We start from the raw sequence: 23,186 nt of genomic DNA, 5'->3' as shown, positions 1-23,186 counted from the left end.
GCCGAAACGCGGATGAAAAATTCATAAGGACTTCTGAAAGAGAAAAACACAGAGTGGGATAGTGCACAGATTCCCTGCAGTGATTCACCTGCCCGGTCCTGCGCTGCGTGCGCTCTCACTGACTGGAGACCAGAGAACCAGCGCTGCTGGTGCAGCTGCTGCTTGGAGAGGACCCTGCGTCTATAGCGCGTGTGTACAGTGTGTGTGAGTGTGTGTGTTTGGAAAGGAGCCCCCCTGCTGCAGTACTTGCCTGCCGCACGGGTACAGGGATGCCACCGATTTGCTGACGGACACCCGGCAGACTATCCGCACCCCTCCCCTTCCTCCTCTCCTCTCCTCTCCTCCCGGACGGACGGACGCACCGACCCCTGCGATCCCCACTAATATGCAATGGTTTTTTGTGCAGAAGCCGACAGCTGCCGCGTACCGCCGACTTCACGCTAGCGCCGCCGCATGCCTGTCAGTCGCTGCCGCTCCTCTCCCCGCGCCGCGCGGCAGACGACGCCATTTGAAAAGGAGCGCTTGGGGGCTTTTCACGCCGCGGCGGCCGGGCGGCAGCAGCAGCAGCAGCGACAGCCCCTCCGCAGCTGAGGACCACTGGCCGCTGGGGCAGCCGGAGGCTGAGAACGAGGAGAAAAGCGCCGCAGCGGTTGCACTTTTTCTGCCGCACGGGGACGACGTCGACGCGGAATACGTGCGGTTGGTGGTCTCTGAGCTTGTGGAAGAAGCGGGCGAGAAACCGGGCGAGGAGCCGGGCTTCCTGCTCTTATTGTTGTCTATGGTGCAGATTGGAGGGGCGAAGCACCGCCGAACTGAGTCCAACAGCTGGCCGGCTCTGCTGGCATGCAAACAGGGGGGCGTATCAGCCTCCATGCGGTGGGTGAATATTAGGCTGCCGCATCCGGAGCGCCTCTCGTCCCCCACCTCCTCTTCCACCACCTCCTCCACTTCCTCCCCCGTCTCGGCCAAATCCATGCGGTTTATTTGGAACAACATTTTCAGCAAAGGATCGCATATGCTGCAGTGTCTTTGTGGCAGGAGCCTCAAGAAAAACAAGAACCCAACTGGTGAGTTTGTTTTGTGTGTGTGTTTGTGTCTCTTTATTATTGTGTGCGCACATGTGTGTGTAAAGGGGTGATGGAGAAAGACTTTATTGGGTTTTGTGGTGTGAGTGCGCGCAGGTGTGTGTGTGTGTGTGTGTGTGTTGTCTCCTGAGACTGCACTGCTTGCTGGTGTTTCTCTGCAATCGCAGTTGTGCAGCAAGTGAGGGGGGGGGTGATGGGGAAGACAGGGAGAGGGGGGTGAGATGGGGGTGCTAACTTCTTAGCACAGATGCTGACTATACAGTGGAGGTGCGTGCGAAAAAGGCGTGCGTGCTGTGCGTGAAAGAGATGCTGCAGAAAAATCAAGTCTAATGCAGCATGCAGACCCGTTCAGGCTCCAGTAACCTGCATGATTAAACAGCACATGGCCTTATTTAGACCTCCACTGTGGGTATGATGTGCATTGTGGAAGAGAAATGAGTGGGAATAAATAATCCCCATGTTGTTGTTTTCCCCATGGCTGCAGGCATCATAAGTCTGAATATGATGTTCAGCAAAGCCTCTTGTGTGCATTCAAGTGAGCTGGTGTCACATGGATATACAGCAGGCAACATGTCCATCCACTAATATCCACTCAGAGATGGACACTGACATTCCAACAGGAAGTGCACGCTGTTGACATTATTGGCATATTGATGATGCATCAGAGAGTTGATCCTGTAACCTACACTCAGTGTTTAGTCACACGTTGTATCTAACAGTGTCCACACAATAATCTGAGGGACAAGCTACCTTTTTTGTGCTGGATCCTGAGAGATTTTTTATCCGCTAAAGTAGGATAGTTGGACAAAATGTGTGGAGCCAAGGAGTCAAGGAGAAAGAGACACATACTTATCAAGTAAAAAAAAAAGCTATAACTAAAAGTAAAAGTTGTTCAAAGCACAAAACTGATGCAGCATTGTATTGTGTTAGCACTACCACTTACAGGAGCATGCATTCAAATGCACAGTAGAGCTTATGATGAGCTCAGCCTAAACTAAACTAAAGAGACATATTTCTGACTGTCCTTCTGTTCTGGAGCTGATGTGAGAAAAGTGCAGACATACATGTATTCCAGCACCATGTACAGCAAACCAGAGGAGGCAGAGTTTTGCTGACTCAGCAGATGATGTGGGTTTTTCTGTAAAATGCAGCATTTAGTGCAATGACGAGACAGCAATCCAGCTTTCTGTGTGGATGTAGGAGATATGCTACTCATTGCTCCTTGTTCTGTAAGATAACTGTTGGTTCTTACTGTGTTTGTTGCTCGATCAGGAACCTCTGAATGAATGGAGTGCTTCCTCTGTTTCCTCTAGACGATCCTGCATCAGTATCATTCATTGTTAAAAGAAAGGAGGCTCAATGTTACTCAATGTCTTGTGTCCCATGTGGCATGACCCAGATAGAGACTTTCACCTTTTATAGCACATGAAGGCGTGCCCACACATGGCTCACCTTCTCTGGAGAGCTGCCATGAAGGCATCTTACTTCGTTTTCTTTCAACTCTGGAGTATAGCTGTGGGGTTCATGCCAACTCAGATCTGTCTCTGTGAGTCATACACAGAGAAAATCAATATTTGAAAATATGTTATATTATCCTGTATTAAACTAAAATGTGAGTCTGTTTTCATTCAGCGTTGCATGCATGGTCAAACATGATGAGTGGACAAAACAGGGACAGCTATAGTGATGACACATGCAAGGTTTTGGTGCTTCCCTCATGTGTGTGTGTGTGTGTGTGTGTGTGTGTGTGTGTGTGTGTGTGCTAATTAGTTCATGGCCTTGTTGTCCAAACAAACTGAGTGTGCAGAAAGATAAATGACTTTGCTGGACTGTTCTGCCTCCATCGTTTATGTCATGCTGCACATGCAGAACACCTGCACACACATGGACTCTATAGACCTAAAACTGCAGACTGGGTGCTCCAGTATGCAGTCGTAAGTGGTCCAAGGAAGGACAACCAGTGAACCAGCAACAGTGTCACGAACAGCTCAAGGCTAAATATGGCACGTGGGGAGTAGGGATGGCCCGTGTGGCCTAAATGAGTTTACAGTGGGCACATAAGAGTCTGAGCTGTGCCATATGTTAAATATCTTATTTATTTTACAATGTTCCTGATTGCTTACCTTGGCTAAGTATGTAGCTAAATGCTAAACTTGCAACTCCAAGCTAAAGTTGTATAAAATGTCTGTAGATGTGACTTCTCTTCACTGAAAGGCCAGCAGCAGTGATGGAGTTATTGCAGGATGAACATAAAAAAAGGCCAGTGCTGTTGATTACAGTGTAACTATGTTCAGCAGTGGGAAGCCTGTAATTTTCAAAATGACTCAATGAGCGAAGGAAGGAAGGTGTGTGTACAGACATCTGTGTGTGTTTGGACAGCTCCAGCTCCAGGTATCTGTCATTATAGATATAGAGTGTGTGTTGAGTGATATTTTTCCAAGTGCACTTAAAAGGCAGCAGGGCATCAAAGGCTCCACGAGTTTTCACGGAGGAGCGGAGACTCTGCGTGTCACTCTCACTGACTTGCTGCATAAACAGTGTTTAAATAGTGACTCTCAGGGCCACAGTGTTTAAGCCTGAACATTGTATATATTATCGCTTTTCTTAGCGCCTCTTCTCCATATCTCTTCCTTTGTTCTGCACACTTGAGCTGCCTTCTAGTCTGCATTACCTTTTGCTCGATGACAGGCCTCCATGACATAATCACCATATCAGTCCCACTCCCAGTAAGTAAGGGGCCACGTCGGGGAATGTCCAGACGATTTATGACAGGGTCTTTTTGTGAGCTGGTCTTCACAGGTGTGTGTTATTATGGAGTTTGAGTTCATATTGAGGGTAGCAGAGAGGAGAATAAAGGCTGCTTTGGGCAGAGTGGAAGCAGGTAAGACACTTTTTACATCTGATAGAGAGAGTTTTGGCATCTGAACACCTAATTCTAATCAGCAGGATTTCAAATGACCCCCTTAAGATAAAAAACGAAAGCTCCATGACTATTAGAAACCTCAGTTACTGCTCTCCGGCACCTGTTTTGTGTGTGTGGCTCATCTGTTGCTTCAGGAGTTGCTTTCTTGTTCCATTTTCTAGTCACATAAGGCAACACAGACAATGTTTGTATATTTGTGTTTTTATCCCCTTTGTGGCACGGTCTGGATAGGACACAGCCCCATGTTAGCTTCACAGGCTGAACGGGATCCTGTAATGCGCCATGTTGCTGAACTCTTCATGTTGTTATTGTCAGGGGGATTACTGTGCACAGACACACGCACAGACTTGTATAAAAGTGTCCCTTTAAAGTAGCTTAGGTTTTTTGGGGCCTCAGAAATGTGTTAGCTCTTCCTAAAGATTACCTTGAATTGTTGAGGAAAGCAGGTTTCCACCCCCTCAGTCTAACTAACCTGTGTGCAGCAGAGAGTTACAATGAGTTTTTTCACTGCGCTATGGCTGAAATTATACATTTTATTACTTAGAATAGATCTGCCTTAAGCTGCTGCTGAGAAAAAAATGAGCTTAAGTTCCCACTCAGCGTGAGCACGACTGTGGGCGGAATTCTCTTTTGTCGATGTTTTTATCTCTTGTCATATTATCTACCTACGCTCTTTGCTCCTTCTATTCAAAGCTAATTTTGGGTCTTTTTTGCCAGGAACATTTGAAAGTAGACTAAAACCAGCATGGACCAGACCAGAATCTTATCGCCTTCCTTCTTTGGGAAATGCTGGAACAGACAGCTGACATTTCTTGCTGTAACCTAAAAAAGCCATAAGACATATAGGAGACAGGACATAAATTGACAGTTGTATCAGATTTATCTGACATCTGACCACTCATTTTATAATGTGTCTCTACATCAATGCTATAACTCAGTCAATCAAGACCCTTTAGGATGGCACAAAATCTTCCACCCCAACATCTTAAAAGTAAAACGTATGAGTCAGAGCAGACGACTCTAATGACAGAGTTTTATTATCCTGCTGCCACAGCTGTGACAGTAAGGCAGCTTCCTGCATCAATGATATCACAGTTCCCTGGAAGTTGAGACAAAGAAAGTGCTCAGTAAAGATCACTTTCTTCTTTCTCTGAGGGCTCCAAAAGCTGACATTATGCATTCTGAATCCAGGTGAAAGATGCAGTCTTGGATCTTTCTGACCTGGTATCAGGCTAAGTTCTTGGCTACTCAAATGTGTAAGGACAGACTGTAATATATATGTTTAGCAGTCTTAGTTGTTCCTTCGGTTCTACTTCCCTCCTTTCCTGACTGTCCCAACGTCTCTCCTCTTCTTCTGGGGCGGTTATGTAACAGCTCTGACGCAGCTCTTCCATTTTCAGCTATTATCATTATGTGGAAATTGTTGCTGATGACTGGAGTCTCCTGCTGAGTACCTGTGACTCAAAAATACAAAAAAAAAAAAACACTGCAGGCAGAGCTCTAAGAATGCTGTCTCCAGTGTTAACTGTGTGCTTCTTTTTTTACAGTTGGTAACTCTGGGGAGAGAGCGTGACTAACAGGAATTGACTTTCACTGTTATTGCTTCACACTTTAAAGTACCAACAACAGCAGAAGAAAATTTAGAATAGCACCCAAGTGTCCCCCTTAGCTACACCAGAGCTTTTAAAAGAGAGATCAATAGTAATATTTGAGCTGTTTAGAGGCTAGTTCAGATCACTTGATGTGCTTTCCAAGAGACTTTACAAAATAAAAGGATGCTAAGCCAAGATGGCAAGTGGTGACCACAGAGCTCATCCTTCATCCTGGGGGAGACGGAGTAGTCAGATTATGTAAAGGTGGAATGTTGGGAACAGATTGATTTGTCTTTATGGAGCTGGAAACTCCGGGTGTTTCCACTGCTTCACTTGTTGTTTGTTGTGGTTTAACATGAAAAGTGAAACGAAGCCATATACAAATGCTGCATTGTATCATCTGCATGGATGTGGATAACACTGTCTGTTGTTGCTAGCCTACAACGGCTGCATCATCTCACTTTACATGCCCCGCATAACCTCATTTTAACCCCATTTTGTCATCATTTTGCTTTTAATGGGACAGAGAAAAGAGAAGAACACACACATTGTCTGACATCTTTTTTTGTGCTGCAGGCAAGGCAGGCAGTTGAAGGTATTTTGGAATGTGAAAGGAATAGGTATAAGAGAAAGAGAAAGAGGGGAGGAGTGTTCAAGACGCTAGAGACGGCAGACAGAGACGGAAGAAAAAAAAGAGGGGGGGTGCAGAATGAATAATTTAGTCTCTCCATTCCCTCTCTCCTCCTCCCCGCTGAGTTGGTGATGTTACAAAGATAGATGAAGAAATGAAGGGAGAGGATGAGATGAAAGTTTTTCTGATTCTCTTTAGCTCAGAGACTTGATTGTGTGTCTGTCAGTGTGCTAATTTATGCATGTGTTGTGTATCAGTGTGAGACAGCATCCCACAGACAGAGCAGGAAGATCAAGTCAGGGATAATGTTATTGATGCCAGATGTGTGTGTGTGTGTTTGTTATCCTCTCAGCATTCAGCAGGTGTTCACTCCATCTTTCGGAGACCCACCTGCGTCACTAATCACTGGTTACCTAGGTAACAGTGGACTTCCCCGTGTCTGTGCTCCTGTGTGTGTGTGGGCGGGTGTCTGAGCGTGAATTATGACTCATCCTGCTCAGTTCAGTGTGGCTATCCTCACATATCCTGTCTGGGGAACACCCACCCACATCTCCATCTTTCCACCAAGTTTCCTCTCTTCCACTCAGGCAAAAACAGCTGTTTATTGTTTACCTGTTGCTTTGATCGAAGCAGAGTAGATTACGCAGTGCAGAGCAGACAAAGAAAAGAGCGCCATCTACAGTAATATTATTTAATTAAGGACCTGATTTATTTCTATATATCTTTTCTGATTTTGGAGTTTCAAGTTTCAACAAAATCATTAAGAATCCACTTCTGAAGTATGAATCCAAGATATCTGAGCTAAATCTGACATGCTTTATTATTTATTGCAATTATTATTGCAGGCAGCATGATGTGAAGGTGTAAGATTAAAGATTTAGGAGTAGGGGGTGCTGTTCACTTTCAGAGCCTGTAGAGGGCGCTGTTATACCTGGGCAGAAGAAATTTAGGCATGTAGAAAATCCGCAACTAGACCAGCAGAGTGCTGGATGTGTAATACGTGCACATGTCTGCGCCAGGATTGAGTATTTGCATGCTGTGTGTGTGTGTGTTGTTTGTCTCTGTTTCCGTGCAAACTGTGCACCCTGAAGCGTGAAGAACTGCAAAGAATTTTTCCTTTTGAAGTTTAAGAGCTGCGTCCCGCCTCTCTGGGATGTTATAAAAAGAAGCTGAAGAGCTGAATTTTAATGCAAATGCATCTTTGATTTATTCATAACTCCTGTGCTGGACTGACCTGGATAAAACCATGTACTCTCTCTCTCACAACACAGACAGGGATGCAAGGCATCTTTTTTCTGCTCTCTGGGAGAAAGACAGGGAAGGGAATTGTGGCATGTCAGCAACAATCAAGGGCAGGAGGAGGAGGAGGAGGAAGGGGCGATGGTGGCTTTACCTGCTGAAATAGGACGAAAGATGCAGGATGACAACTTGTTGGGGCATTTGTGAGTCACTGATATTACAAAGAAAAGCAGAATATACAGTAAGAACATGCTAAAAACAAAAGGACAATATGTTTTTATAGCATTTAAGAGTACATTAATTGAAGCTTTAATCTCACTGATACCACAAAAACACACAGTGCTGCACTGATATCACACAGCTGCTTCTCTGAGACATGCTCTGCTGCCACCTAGTGGGCATAAGTACAGACACAGTGTGTGTGTGTGATTCAGGAGAAACACACACACACAGAGGCAGACAGACATGGTGGCTTTTTGCTGAAATGTCTCGGTTCAAGTGTTCTGACCTGCTTCTGACGTCATAAAGCCTCAAAGCCACATCAGATTATTTTTTAATAGTGTATGCTTCACCTGCTGCCCCCCCCAACCCCACAAAGTCCCTTTTAGAGGCACAACACAGACACAACATTTAAGAATTCATAACACTTTTCATTTTTAAAACCGTTTGCAACCCAGATTTTACAGAAAATAAACTATCAAAGGAATACTGTGTTTTCAAAGCCACTTTAATTAAAATACTGGTTTGAATTTGGTGAAAGCCAAACAGACAAACGGCTTCTTGACGATGGCAATTTAATTTTATTTATTTAATATTATTTCCCAAAAGAAAAAGACAAAAACACATCAGTGTGTCCAGCTGCAACAGCTCTTCTTTATTCTGGTGTTATTGCTGCCCTACATGCAGCACTGGATATACCAATTCAGTAGAGTGGAGTCAGAGTCAGAATGACTTTTCAAAAATAACATCAACAGACCTGTTACTCCCCCCATGCTGTTACATCACAGAGGAAACGTGAGTGTAATGTATTGCATCCTGTAGCGTATAGGCTTACAGCTGGAAACCTGTACCTGACAGATATAAGCTCATGTTTGCAGACATGTGAGGTCGCCCTGCAGGTCATCAGCCCGTCAATCGAGACCACCTGTTGCATTTTTTAAACCATTCAGTCAGCCTGAAATGAACAAAGAGACATGTGTGGGGGTATGAGCCCAGCACCTACCGCTGTGGAGGATTGTTCATAAGATTTTAACATTAATTATTATTTTTATTATTTACATGCTGAAAGTACATATTTTACAAAAATTACGAATTAGGTTATAACATTCCACGTTAAAACATAAATCCTGCTGAAAATGTCTGATTGCAGTAACAGAAGCAAATCTTAATAATATTACAGAAACACCCTGGAAACAGTGCACTATTTTAATTACCTAAAAAGGGGGTGTTTAATTAACGCTGGGAATAATTGAGTCTCTCTCTCTCTCTCTCTCTCTCTCTCTCTCACACGCACACACACACACACACACACACTGGCCCCGGAGAGAGGATGACCCATTGTTTTTCAGAGCGCGTGTGTGACTGCTTGCTCGGCGCGTGGCTCATCTCAGCATCTGTGTGGTTCCACAAGAGCGCTCGCGCTTTCGAACGTCAAACAAACCAGGACGATCAGTGGGGACTTCCGGTCACCACTTTCAAAATAACACACGAGTGTTAATGTGTTTTTAAAACGTGTTATTCTCTTGATTATGGTTAAAAAAAGTAAAAATCCATACGAAATAGACTTATTACATATTGCTCACATTTAAAATCATGGTGCTTTGCTCTGTTTTTGAGTAACATGTTAATTCTAGAATAAACAGTATTTCCTAAATTGATTATTTTAAAGCTCGGCCGTTGAAAGGCTAGATAACTATAAATTAATGCCGTAAATGAAAACAGGTTTGGTTGCCAACATCTGTTTCCTTCAGTCAGTCATTATTGTGCGCGCCCCTCTGACGCTTTTACTTTGAAAGAGTCACCGCCATTCTTCCGGTGGCGCTCTGGGTGACTCGCGCTGGTTTTACGCATCTGGAGCGGCTCGCTGTGGCGCGCGCGCCTCGCGCTTCAGTCAGCGGGATACAAACGGGCGTCCTCACCGGGGAGAGGACATGTCTCTGCTGTCTGAGGCGGTATTTTCCTTTTCGGAGGCTTCTCCTCGCCTCGCCTGTTGACCATGGGAACGCGAACTGATAAACGGGCTCCGGGAAAACCGTCTGGAGGAGCCGCTCAGTGACAGCTGCTGGTATCTGACTAACAGACAGACCGGCGAGACGTGACGGACAGGTGAAGCGCTGCACGGTTCAAATCTATGGCCCGGAGGGTAACGACAATAGAAAATATGCTGTAAGGTGAAGTGCTGTGTTTATTTGGGACTTTATCGGGGCTGAACTATGGGGCCGTTATAGCCGGTAAAGCGGAGACTTGGAGGCTTGCGTCTGGTTTTGTCTGCGCTCCGGTGGACACAACTGAAGAGACTGGAGACACAGACAGAGACAGGACTGTTTTTGTATCGGCGGAGACATGGCAGCGGCAATCGCCAGCGGTTTGATCCGGCAGAAGCGACAAGCAAGAGAGCAACACGCCCACCGACCGACTGCTCACCGGCGGCGAAAGAGCCCCGGTAAGAAGCAGGGGCTGTGCAACGGGAACCTGGTCGACATCTTCTCCAAAGTCCGGATATTTGGACTGAAGAAGAGGAGGCTAAGGAGGCAAGGTGTGGAGGTTGGGGGTGGGGGACGCACGTGTACATGCATGCACACACACACACACAGGTGACAGGCGAATGTGCGCACAATTGCACACGCACACATACACACCTTTACGCACAGCCACATTCATGCACAACCTTCTTCACATTGACGCCATGGCAGGTACACGCGTGTCGTGCACGCATAACATGCAGACTCGCCCCTCTCAGTGGTTAGACACAGACACACACACACACACACACACCCTGTCATGTCTTGTAGTGCCCTATGGTTCAGTAGTTTCCAGGTACATCCATTATTGAAGCCACAGATTAGTCTGTCTAGTCTCTCTCTGTCTGTCTCTGTCTCATTCTCTCATATTTAAAGTGCCCTATCACCAACATCAGACTGAGGACTAGCAAAAATGTCAAACCAGAACGCAAAGACAGGAATAAATAAAAACCTTCCTTTTTATTTTTATGTTTTTCATCTTGAGTTAAAAAACAAGAAGAACCTGATTTTGCTTATGTGGAGGTCAAAAATTTTCCACCATTCAGATCTCAAGAGCCACTCAAATCCAATTTAACAGCATTGTGGGACGGATCTCGCCATCAGCACCAAGCAAAGTGTTTACATGTAGAAGAGAATGCAGATTAATGAGCATGTTGTGACTGTGTGGTGCTATAGAAGACGTTCAGTGGCAGTGACAGTAAGTGCTGTTGTAATCAATTGATTGTGTGAGAAACCGGCAGGTGACTATATGGCATAGGAGGAGGAGGAGAGATGAAAGGAGGGGAGATGGAGGCAGGAAATGAGAGGAGGAGGAGATGGAGGGGAGGCGAACGTGAGGAGTCATGTTGAAATGAATTGGTGAGATGTGGAATGTGGAAGTCAGATTAGCTCCTCTTCTCTGCCACCTTTTAACCTCACCTCACATTTTACGTACTTTTTTTTCTTTTTTTGTGTTTCCAACACAAAAAAGCAGCTTCTTTACTTTCTTCATTTTCCCCTCCATGCTTCTCTCTCTCTTTTATTTTATTAGTTTTTTCCACATTCTGCTTCTAATCTTTCCAACCCACTTCTCTTCTCCATTTTCAGCCTCTTCTTCTACCTTCCTCCCTTAGTCTCCACCACTCCTCATGTCCTTGTTAGCTTCATTCCTTCTGCATTTTCCCCCCTTTGGTCACCTTGCTCCCTTCTCATCTCTTTGCTGTACCACCCTCCATCCTTGCTCCTCTCCTTTCTAATCCTCTTCCCACCTTAGATCTTGTTATGCCTCCATCTTTTCTTTCTTTTTTGGATGAACAGCTTCCTCTCCTCTTCTTTTTTTTGTCTTCTCACCTCATTTCTCCTCCTGCTCCTTGGCACACCACCTTTCTCCCCAATCACTCTGCTTTTTCATCCCTCCTTCCAGCTTTTCTCCCTCCCTTCTCTCTCCTTTTTTCTTTTCCCTGCCTCCTCCTTTCCTTTACCTCCTCTGTGTTCTCAGCTGTGAGAGCTGCTGGTGAAAGCTTGGCAACATCCACATTCTCTGTGCATGTGTCTGTGAGAGAGGGAGAGATTTGCCAACATCCCCTACTGTCTTCCAGAGGTTTTGTGAAGGAGAGACATACAGACCTCTGAAGCCTTCATTACTCCATCCTAATCCGCATACTTTTGTCAGCCCGAGTTGGATTTTTACCGATATTATTCCACCTGTGATTTGACAGAAGCTCCATCTTGCCTTATTATTTGTAATTAGACATCTGAGTGGAGAACTCGTTGCACTGGTGTGGGAGGATTTAAATCCTCAAGTGAAATCTGCTTCATTTAAGAGCTGCTTACCTGCTTAATGGCAGGAGGCTTTGATTGTAACACAACAGACGGGATTTCTCCGCCAAATTAAAAGATTTTGTTTTTCAAAATCTCGATACAAAAATATATAAGTTGCTTGTACAGACCGTGACTCATCACAGGACAGTGAGACTGAAACGTGGCTGCGTTAGCCTCCCTGTATCTGGCAGCATGTTCTGATCTGACAGACGGATGCTGGGCAGGTAAACTGTTATTTTGACACAGCATGAAATATCACAGCTGTCGGTTGGTATGATATTAATTGGCAATAAATCAGACTGGCTGATATTTGTAGGTAGAGGAAACAAGAGAAAAGTGAAGGTTAAGGAGTGAGAAATGCAATAATATATTATTATAATATTTTGTTGAACCACAAAGCTTTGGAATTGCAGAATAGTTAATGATGTGATTAGATTATAGAAATGCTCACCACAAACGTACATATCACATATATTGAGAAGTAGAAAAATGAAAGCCTGACAAATACTTTTAATATATTTTTCCAGGCATCTAAAGGATTTCAACCTGTTAGTGTGTGTTCTTCCAGTTAAAATGCAATCATGCTGAAGATCCCTCAAGGAGGAGCGAGAGGCTGAGGTTAAGTAAAAGACATCTCAGCTGCTCCATTGTCACATGACCTCGGTCGGAAAATGGCACCGCTGTCAGAAAACCGATGTCAAGCACCGAGGGTCAGCTCTGTGGCTAACTCTGTTTGTCTATAGGTGTCTATCTGAAACAGGGTGCTCCTTTTGATCAATAAATAACAATAAGCAGCTATACTGTAGTAGATAATCAATACATAGCATGAATGCTTGCCTCAGTATTGTATTTATATCAAGGCTGGAAATGCCCCTGAAAAAGTTTAGAAAATACACCATCAAAGCCAAGAAATGTGTGTGTGTGTGTGGGTATCGCACGTCACAGAATGAATTGAGGTTTGATTATTTATTGGAGTAGATATGTATAAATGTGCCCTTTCAGCACTGCATGTTTCTCTAATCACTAATCAGGCTGATGTAAATGAGGATGAAATGGGCGCATTCAGTTGCTGCCGGTGAATTCTTTACACGGGTGCTTTTGTTCGATGAGGTGATGTGTGTGTGTGTGTGTGTGTGTAACAGACAGAGAGACACACAGAGAAGGTCGTCAGTGCCTCGATTGTATGAGACACCCATGTTTTATACAGAGCTGAATGTAGACGAATTAACAGACAATGTGACATGTCAAAATCAGCGTGGCAGCCTGATTGGCTGACTGATTGAATTTGTGGTGAAAATGCAGCTCTTGCTGTGTGTGTGTGTGAGTTTGGATGGGGGAATACCTTTTCACTGGAACGGTCTGGAATCACGAGACCGTTGCCATGGCAACGCAAGAACAGGAATTTCCCTAGTAACAGTCAGGAGGAGCTGGTGATAACTGGGAAGACTGGGAACGTTTTTTACCTTGATGACGAGAAGGGTCATCGATGGCAGCGCGAGCACAGGTACACAGCTGATGGATGGATGGACAGGCACATAAATAATTGATGAGAAGATGAGAGAGGCAGGACAGTCCCCTGCGGAGAATTATTGATTTTTTTTTGTATCTATTACAGTGAGGAGGTATGCAAACACCTACTTTTTGTGATAATTAATTACCACTGTTTGTAAGTTCAGTTCTGTAACTGCAAGAGGAAAGTAATGTGAGTGCCAGCCTCTAGTTGACAACAACATGCTATGTAATGTGCTGGGAATATTTGCAGTTCAAGTACTGGTTACAGCTTCCCTTCTGCACAAGATGGATCCTTCACACTGATAGGAAACTCTCTCTCTCACACACACACACTTCTCCTTAACTGGGTCAGTCTTGGCTTTTTATTGTCTCTGGGTGTTAGGGTATACCTTTACACATCCCCATTGTGTCTCTCTCATACATGTTCAAAAGGGGATTTCCAGCCTCGTTATGGCTGCTGATGTGTGTTTTATACAGAGTGAGAGAATGGGTGTGGTCACATGTAAGTGTGTGGAGCCATGTTCAGTATAATTGTCAGCTGAAGACGACGTAGCATTACTTGAAGCACCTATTAGAGATCCGTGCTTTCATCCCCCAGTGTCCTTTTCATCTCTGACTTCTCTGGCATTTGTCTCATATGCCTACATTATAGGCAAACCTGAGCTTTAAAATATATATATATATATATATACATATTTAAATGTTTTGATAAAGAGAATAAATATATTGGTCAATGGTGAAGTGAACAGTGAGGGACACAAAGCCACTACGAGGCTGCTTTCACCATCAAAGGTTTAGAAATATTATTCAAGTGGAACAATGACCGCAAAGGGCGGATTAGTCCAAGAATCCTGTAATGGATTGGATGTGCTTGACTAGTCTCTCCACAGGAAATCCCTAAAGATGCAGGAGGTTACATGTGGTCACGCTGTCCCTCTTTTAAACTGCACCTTGGTCTAACTTTTCCTCTCCCTGTCTGTTGTAGAACCACAGCTGAAGGGCATAGTGACCAGGTTGTTCTGCAGACAGGGCTTCTATCTCCAGATGGGCCAGGATGGAAGTCTGGATGGGACCAAAGACGACAGCACCAACTCCTGTTAGTATACACACACACACGCGCACGCGCACATTTACATACATATATAACAGCAAAAAGTGCAGCAAAAAAAAAACTCCTCGGCAGTGTTTCTCAAGGCCAAACGGATCAGTCTCTTAATCGTCAATTCTCATCTGATGTGATGAAGGTCGAGCGCCACAATTTTTCCCTTTCACTGTGGAAACCAGTGAATGGGACCAGGTGATGTAGTAAATCCTTGTTAGTCATATAAATACTTAAAAAGTAATAATATAGGAAGCAGGGAGACGTTTAAAGTGTGTCTGAAATGCGACAAGTGGCTGCTGCACAGACGATTTTATTCTTCACAGCTCTGTTTATCGGACCTCTGCACCCCACACAGCCTTCAGGGAGGAGCTGCAGATGGATGGCTTATTGATTAATGCAATATTCTGATGTAGTCGGCTTGGAGAAAATCAAATGCTAATCAGTAATCACTACAGCATGAGTGAGTGAGTGTCCTCTCCACGCTGGCTGAACCGTCTGTTGCTGCAGTGTTCTGCTTGTTTACTATATTTTTTTTTTTTTGGCAAATGTCTTCACATTTTTAAATTTCTGCCACAGTCTTGTGTCTACATCCAACTCAATTCCCTGCAGCTCCAGCCAAGCGTCATTTTGTTTGTCAGTGTGTGTGTGGTTGAGCCACATTCAGCAACGGAGACGGGGGAGCGACATCAGCGGCATTTCCTGCTGCATTTAAAGGAACGGCTGTTACCTCCTCTAATCAGCTGCATGTCTTTATGCTAATGTGGCTCTTATACACATTGGATTATTTTTTTTCTGCTGATTTAAACATTTGTTTCATGAGAAATTTAACAAGCATTTCCAAGCAGCCTCCTTGATTAATGAGGGCTTTGGTATTCCAGGTATAATCAGCCCTTTGATTACAAATAAAATACCACCTCTATTGTTGTGCTTTTACACTTATTAATACTTATTAATTATGCAAGTATGCTTTTGCATATTTTGGTATAAACTAATGAATATTTTCTAAAATAAATGTAAAATATTAAATATAATGCATTGTTGTAAGGGATTGCAGGAAGTGAACAAAAACACCAGTGACACCATTGTCTTTTAAAATACCAGCCTAAGGTGATGAGGGTGTGATCAGCTGTCTCTTCCTTTAACATCACTGCCTGCTGTTCTTCAAATTACACTGACCTGATGGAGCTGAGAGCTGCATCCACCTTTAGAATAGGTTGATATCAAACTGTTAAGCTTAAAGTTTCCTCAACGAGGCTGAACCGAACCAACTGAGCAACGTCTGAGTGCCTGACACCTCGGCTCTCACAGGAGACACCTCCATATGAACTCTGTTTGTGTCTTTCTTCCTCAGCTCTGTTTAACTTAATTCCTGTGGGTCTGAGAGTCGTGGCCATCCAATCAGTCAAGACTGGTCTCTACATCGCCATGAACGGAGAGGGTCACCTCTACTCCTCGGTGAGCACACATAAACACATGCAGCATGGACAGACAGGGATCAAAACAAGTCAAACAGAACTTGTGCATCAGTCTTAACTTTTTACCCTGATGAGGGTTTTTCTCTTTATGCTCTTCATCCTGGGTCTGGATGTTTGGATTTGATCTGTGACACTTTCCTCTGAGACTCTCATTAGAGACGTTTTATGTTTTTCACAAATAGTTGACCTGGAGTGCCTGAGGATGGTGAGTCAGTTGACTTTGGTTTATTTTTTGAGTCATTGAGACTCTAAAATGTGCAAGTTATTCTTCTCAAGAAGCGGCACAAAATGCAAGTGATTAGGAAAATCAATTCACAAGTAGCAGAGATTGTTATTAAGACAAGAAGCACGCACTACATAATAACACAAAAGGTTTTTTTCATGTCTGACAATGATATAAAAGACCTGTTTTTTAGGAGAGAAAATTAGAGACAGCTTCATCAAACGGAGAGATTAATTGCTTTGAATAGATGGCAGTGAAGAGTTAACTCTCTCGGGATTTGACCGAGGAGCATCTTTTGCAGAAAAAAAATTGTAAAAAAGTTGTAAGTCAAAAAAAAAAATTGACTAAAAGAGTGACACAAAGCACAAAAGCATGACAGAGAAAGGGAGGTGAGGAGCAAGTGGAGCGAAGTGAGGTAGACGAGTGGAGCTGTTTGAGCAGAATATGAATTATTTCCATGCTGACTCTTTGGAAAGAGTTCACACTCTTCTACTGACGTCCCTTCTCCTGACATCATCCCTTCTTCCTCCCCTTCATTTCTTTTTTTGGGTGGAGATGACAGAAGCCAAAGAGTAGGTGAAGAGAGGAAAGGAGGGGTGATGCAGGGAGAGAGAGGGAGAGAGGGCAGGGCAGTAGAAGTGGGGTAGCACAGGAGATGAAAAGAGGGAAATGAAAGGAAGAGGTTAGAGGAGAGAATAAAGGGGAGGACAGAGCAAGGTAAAAGGAGGAGCTGTGGGAAGAAAGAATAAATGTGGATATCAGAGAGGAGAAGAAAGGAAGGTGAAGGAGAAGTAGGACAAGGACAATGGAAGGAAAAGGTGGAGAAGAGAGGCAGATAAAGAGGAAGCAAGCTGAAAAAGAGGAAAAAATGAAGAACAAGGAGGACAAATGTAGACAGAGAAGAAGGAGAAATGTTCTGCAAAAAGAGCAAAAGATGGAGGAGAAATGTGCAGGCAGAAGGAGACAACATGGAGAGGTTGTAGACAAAAGGATGAGAGGAAGAGAAGAAGTAATCTGGAAAAGGAAGAATGGAGATCTGTACTGCTCTGCTGGGTTTTCTCAGCCTGTCGCTGAAAGTCACAGATGCATGAGGGCTTCCTGTAAATAATTGAAGAGGGGGAGTCCCCCCCTACACACTCACACACACACAGTAGAAATCCCCTCTAAAGCTGCATAGAGAGAAAGTCAGGATGTTTGATCACGTTTCAGCCCTGATAACAAATGTATAAGGGTTTCATTTATCATGATGTCAGCAGCGCTTGATTGTTTATTGTTTAATTGGCTGCTGCAAGGTGTAGTGTGGATCACTCATTAACCTTTTTGAAGCCGAGCAGTGACATCGTATTTTTTGACTGGTTAGTTCAATTAAACTTTAAGCAGCTTGTTTAGGCGACCGGGCCAATTTAAGCACAGTGTAATCATCATTACTGGATGAGAACACAATGTACTGAATACTGAGTGCAGTTCAAGTCGCTGGTTTGACGTTCATTTTCTGTCTTGAATGATAGGCATGACTTCACACAGCACTACGTAATGCATTCAAAAAGCCTAAATAAATGGCTCAATACATGCAGAAATTATTCAGTTTTTGGCCTTCATTGTAAATGAGACAAGCTGCTCTTGCTAATGAGAATGAATATTCCTCCACTAATTCTGTCTACATGCAAACACAACCTTCCTCGTCATGCCTTCATCCACCTTCTTGGAGGTTTGAGCCAAAACCTGTCAGTATCCAACTTTTTCACGTTTAAAATCTTCCTCCTACATCTAACCCTAACCCTATGCCTGAGCAACATGAAGCACCCAAAATCTGGACTCCTCACACTTATCCTCTCATTGCAAATCGTTAATGATATGCTGCAAAAGTTAGTTATACATGGAAGGTCTTATTAATCCCAGAACTGCAGCATCTGGCCGTGCATGTACACGTGGTGTGTGAGTTCTGGTGTGTGTGTGCGTGCGCTAACAGATGGCACAGTGTGCAATGATCTGCTATGTGATAATTATGGAGCATGCTGGGGAAAGTAGAAAAAAAGTGCTGATGAGTTTGGGACTGTGTGTGTTTATGTGTGAATGAGACTATGACAGATGAGAGTGTGTGCACACATTGGTGTGTGTGTGTGAGGGGGGTGTGCCAGGGTTGTAGGTGTGAAAGGTTGAAGAGAAAAATCATTGCACATTTCCCATCACTATTACTGTTACTCCTACTATCATTTATATGGATGAAAATAGAGAGAGAGAGAAAACTGCACAACACACTGACTGAAACTTTCCCCTTCAAATCTGCTTGTTTCTGAGTCCTGGATAGTGCTGACCATCCAGAAGCCGAGATTTGAAATGGAAATATATTCCCTCAAGTGAGTCAGGCCCCGTTAGAGCCCCAGTCTGTCTGCTGGAGAGTTCCTGTGAGCCCAAACACCATCAATTCAACTCCATCCCCATCCATCACCTTCCTCCTCTTGTTGCTATGCTCTCCTTTCTATGTCCTCTCACTTCCCTTTTAGTCCAGGTGTTTCCAGGTCATAGAGACATATTACAGGACTGTCGGGGTTAGCAAATATAGCAGCAAAGCAGAGCAGGAATTTTCCAGCACAGTTCAGATATAACTTAATTCAACAGTGTAGGCGTGCTAACAACACGTTTCTGCTAAATTACACACTGTTCGTATAGGCGGTGTGAGCTGCGTACTTCCATTCATAGCACAGTCCGTACAGCACTCAGACAGTCCTGTGATGTCTACATCCAGAGAGATGAGAGGAGTGGCAGAGAGAATAAATGTTATTCATGTGAGTCACACACACATTTTCTGATAACAAGAGAATTAATTAATTTTTCATTTCTAAAGCTGTGAGGACTGTGAATTATGACACAGGACAGACCTCTCACTCAGATAGCAGCTTTGGACAAATTGCCAGGTGCTTATGTTTCATACATTGCTGATGGATGTTCAGTGAGTCAGTGCATTTTATTTAGCACGTAAGATGCATGTAATGCAGTGCATAATGTTCCTGCTGTGACTTCCTGGACACCTGATCCATTAAGGATTACTTCACACCAGCACACCTTATTGGTGTGAAGTGGCAGAGGAATGCTGAGATCATTCGGATGCAGGAAGTCCTTTAAGTCCTGTCTCTAACTGCACACTTCACTCCTTTGTTTTATTTCCACTCCTCCTCCTCCTCTTCTTCTTCTTTCTCTGTGGGCTTCTTTTCTTTAGAATGATTTGTTTATCCACAATTCCCCTGGGTAATTAGTGCTGTGATAATAACTGGTGTTGGAAACAAACACACCCACTCTCTGAACAGCACACACAAACAGAGACACACAAACACATATACATACCCACTGGGATGAAAAACAACTTCCTGGCGCTTATTCACGTTGAGTCAGGTTGCAAGAGGGGGAGCAATATAAATGATATGGCCCACAATTACAATATATTTAATGTGCCTTTAATTAAGATAAATCATAATCTAATACTGGCCGATAATGTGGTGTCAATATGATGATTTAATAGTACCGTATTTTTTAGTATTTTTCATTTGCTTGGGGATCACAGGCCTGGAAACTTAGTGTGTGTTAAACCCCACTTACTCAACACAGGTTCCTGATTGTCTCTATGCAAAAATACACCAAAGAAAATATGCTGGAACAGTAATTATTTACGATGGTTATTGTTAAGCTGTGAATGTGCCTCTGCTGGAAGTTCCCAGTGGGCAGCAGTCAAGCTGTGGTAGCACTCTAAAGCTAGATGCCAAGTTTTGTTATTAGTGCAGCGGCGCACTGTGCCAAGACTCGAGATTGCTTTTTCCCACTCTGCTTTTGAATTCCTTATTTTTAGGTCTATAATGGACGAGGATCAGAGTGCCGTCTGTATCAATTTAGTCTGTTTTGGAGCCGGATGTTTAGCATGTTAATGGGCTCCTCTCTGTCACAAAGCTCCCATTCAGTCCAGCACGCATGCATGCACGTCTGTTTGTGTGATACAATTGATAACAACGTGCATGAATCCCTGCACAAAAATGACAGAGTAAAAAAAAAACAAGGAAGAGCGATGAGAGAAATACAAAGATAAGAGAAGAGAGAGAGAGAGTCCCCTGCTGTTTTTCCAATCAGGAGGCGTCGCCCTGCTCACTTGGTGATTTATTCTCTCTCCCCTCTCCTTCATGTCCCAATTTCCAACTCCCCTACCCCGCCCACCATTTCTTTCATTCATTCTTTTTCCCTGTCTTGGGCAGCCTGTGAACATAGCCATTTAGAAATGATGACAGAAAGACACTCAGGCACAGGCAGGAGTTGTTAAAATGACATGGAAGGAGGCTTACAGTTCACCTATTCTATCTGAAATAAGTGTTTCTGCTTCAGACCAGACATCAGAGATCTTTTATTTTAAAAGCAGCTTTAAATAATGAATGACCTCACTGACCAACATTAATAAGTGTCTGAGACGGCTCTTTGCACACCAGCAAAGATTCTCCTCCTCAACAAATGAATAATGAATCCAGCCTGCAGGTCAAAATTAAATCTATGTTATTAAGGTAAATGTCATTCAAGTATGAAATTATTAGACTCTTTTAAGATCAAATCAAAAAGAGAATGTTTGATTTATCGTGGTGTGTTTGTGTGTCGCTGACAGTTCCAATAAATATAGCGTTCATTCATTATCACCTGTCTTGTTTTGTTGCCAGCCAATCAGGAGTCACATCCAGCAAGCCCTCCTGCACCTCCCTCCATTCATCCCCTAGAGCCACAAGTGTGTGTGTGTGTGTGTGTGTGTGTTGGTGCTGCCCAGCCTTTCCTTTAATACATGCGTCTCTTCCTATGTTAGCACGGCTGGATGTGATTGAGCTCTATTATTACATTATACTGTCAGTGCAAGTGTTTATGTGCGTGCATCTCTATCGCTCCTGCAGCCCTCCACTCACACATACACACAGACACACACACTCACACAGACACACAGGCCGACCCCTCCCTCTCAGCGCTGGTTGGTTGCCACGGCTACAGTGTCGCCTCTCTTCCTCATGTTGCTATGAGACTCGGACCGACAGACCTGAGCTGAATGACAATTTGTCTGTGTCTCTGGCAAGAGGCCCACAACAACCAATAAGAGACAGTCTAGACAAACACTTCCCAATCTGGGGTCTGGGGACTCTGGTGGGTGATTGTTTGGGTTGGCAGGAACCTTCTCCGACATATGAGGAGCAGTTTATTAACAGTACTTTTTTTATTGTGTGATAAATGAAAGTGGCTGTGATGAAATGTTTCCCTTAAGACAGGAAGGTCTCTTGTTGTGTAAAATTTAACAGTAATTATAAGAGGGTTAGTTGAAGCCAACAGTCAACAGCTTTTATTTTAAATAGACACTCTAAAATCAACTATTCATATGTTTCTTGCTGTGCCATTTCCACATGTGGATTGTTTGATTTATTAAGGTACTTGAATAAAACAGTGAAAGCAGCTTGTACTGTACTGCCTGAGCTGTAGCAGCTTTCTCTTATTTTCCAAACATTTTTGTAGCCTGACTCCATTCTGACCTCCCCAAGAGAAGAATGTTTCATCTCTTGCCGTCTTTCATACTTGCCATGACTCAGTACTGCAAGCGGACACAAGGGAGAGATGGTTTTCTCTCCCAGTAAGAATAACACCTTGTCTCTTTGGAAATATGCTCTGCTGGAGGCGCCGGCATCCGTAGAAAAGAGCTTTGACACATAACAGCGGAGCTGGTATGGGTGGGGAGGTGTGATCTTTCAGGCTCGGTGTCACCCGAATCAATCTGCTTTTTTTATATATATATCTGTATAGTTGTTGTTGGTGTGCATACACAGAGTGTCAAGGGAGAACGAATGCATCACACAGTCAGTGCTGAGTGTCTCCTCCTGGTCTGTGGCTGGTCAATTTACCTTTTTTACACTATCAGATGGCAGTTTAAAGACATTTATTACGAATCTGCCGACACAGTAAATTGCTGACCATATTGGTGATAGTTTTTTTTAGATGATGTTTTTCCTCCTCTGGAGCTGCATCTTTTCACATCACTGGTCTATTTGAGCACATTTTCATCAATTAGCAGCTCAGTGGGTTTCATTTTTTCAGCAGAGAAAAACTGAATCCTGAATGTGTCTTTTTGTCTCTGTGTCTTTTTGTCTGTCTCCTCAGGAACTGTTTACAGCAGAGTGTAAGTTTAAGGAGTCAGTGTTTGAGAACTACTACGTGATCTACAGCTCTATGCTCTACAGACAGAAGGAGTCGGGCAGGGCCTGGTTCCTGGGCCTCAATAAAGAGGGACAGGCCATGAAGGGCAACAGGGTCAAAAAGACTAAACCAGCTGCACACTTTCTGCCTAAACCCATAGAAGGTAGAGCTGCGTTCTTCTTCTGTTCTCTTGATGTTTTTCTCACAGTGATTTAGTACCGCAAGGTTCAGACAAGAATTCTTCTTTTTCTTCCCTCCATCTCTCTCTAGTTGCGATGTATCGGGAGCCTTCGTTGCACGATGTAGGAGAGGCGGTGCCTAAAGTCGCCGGGGGCCCACCTTCCAAAAGCACAACCAGTGAACCGGTGGTCATGAACGGAGGCAAACCAGTCAATAAACCTGACAAGGAGGAGACATAACACCTCCACCTGGTAGACCTGAGGCCAGGGAAAGCCACAGACTCGCCCCACTGCTCCACTCTCAATAGAAACAAAACTCCAACAAAACAAACAACGGCTGAAGTTGTGACTGGTCAGCAGTGGGGCCGCACGTCCCGCCTCACCCCTCTCCCCATCTTGGACTGATCCGGTGTGGGGCGAGGCCACAGGGACTGCAGTGCTGCAGTTGGTGGCGGGGAAGCGTTCACGCCGGTGCCAGGCAGATACTTT

At 44.0% G+C, this 23,186-nt stretch overlaps 1 protein-coding gene across 2 annotated transcripts; it reads left to right on the top strand.

Moving 5' to 3' along the window:
• The first annotated feature begins 967 nt into the window (after window positions 1-967).
• LOC114427825 (fibroblast growth factor 14-like) lies at window positions 968-23,029 on the top strand. Of its 2 annotated transcripts, none has more exons than XM_028396042.1 (5): window positions 968-1,067; window positions 14,509-14,619; window positions 15,977-16,080; window positions 22,483-22,681; window positions 22,789-23,029. In XM_028396042.1, exons 1-5 carry the CDS (start codon window positions 974-976, stop codon window positions 22,935-22,937), a joined length of 657 nt encoding a protein of 218 aa, XP_028251843.1. In that variant the 5' UTR covers window positions 968-973; the 3' UTR covers window positions 22,938-23,029. The 2 variants fall into 2 exon arrangements, with proteins under 2 accessions (XP_028251843.1, XP_028251835.1); XM_028396034.1 differs by lacking the exon at window positions 968-1,067 and adding an exon at window positions 10,033-10,225.
• Window positions 23,030-23,186: the final 157 nt, after the last annotated feature.

Source organism: Parambassis ranga, chromosome 2 (genome assembly GCF_900634625.1).
Source record: "Parambassis ranga chromosome 2, fParRan2.1, whole genome shotgun sequence".
In the NCBI taxonomy this organism is placed as follows: Eukaryota; Metazoa; Chordata; class Actinopteri; family Ambassidae; genus Parambassis; species Parambassis ranga.
Note: the sequence above shows the minus strand (reverse complement) of the source record. Positions and strands in the feature narration are given on the sequence as shown.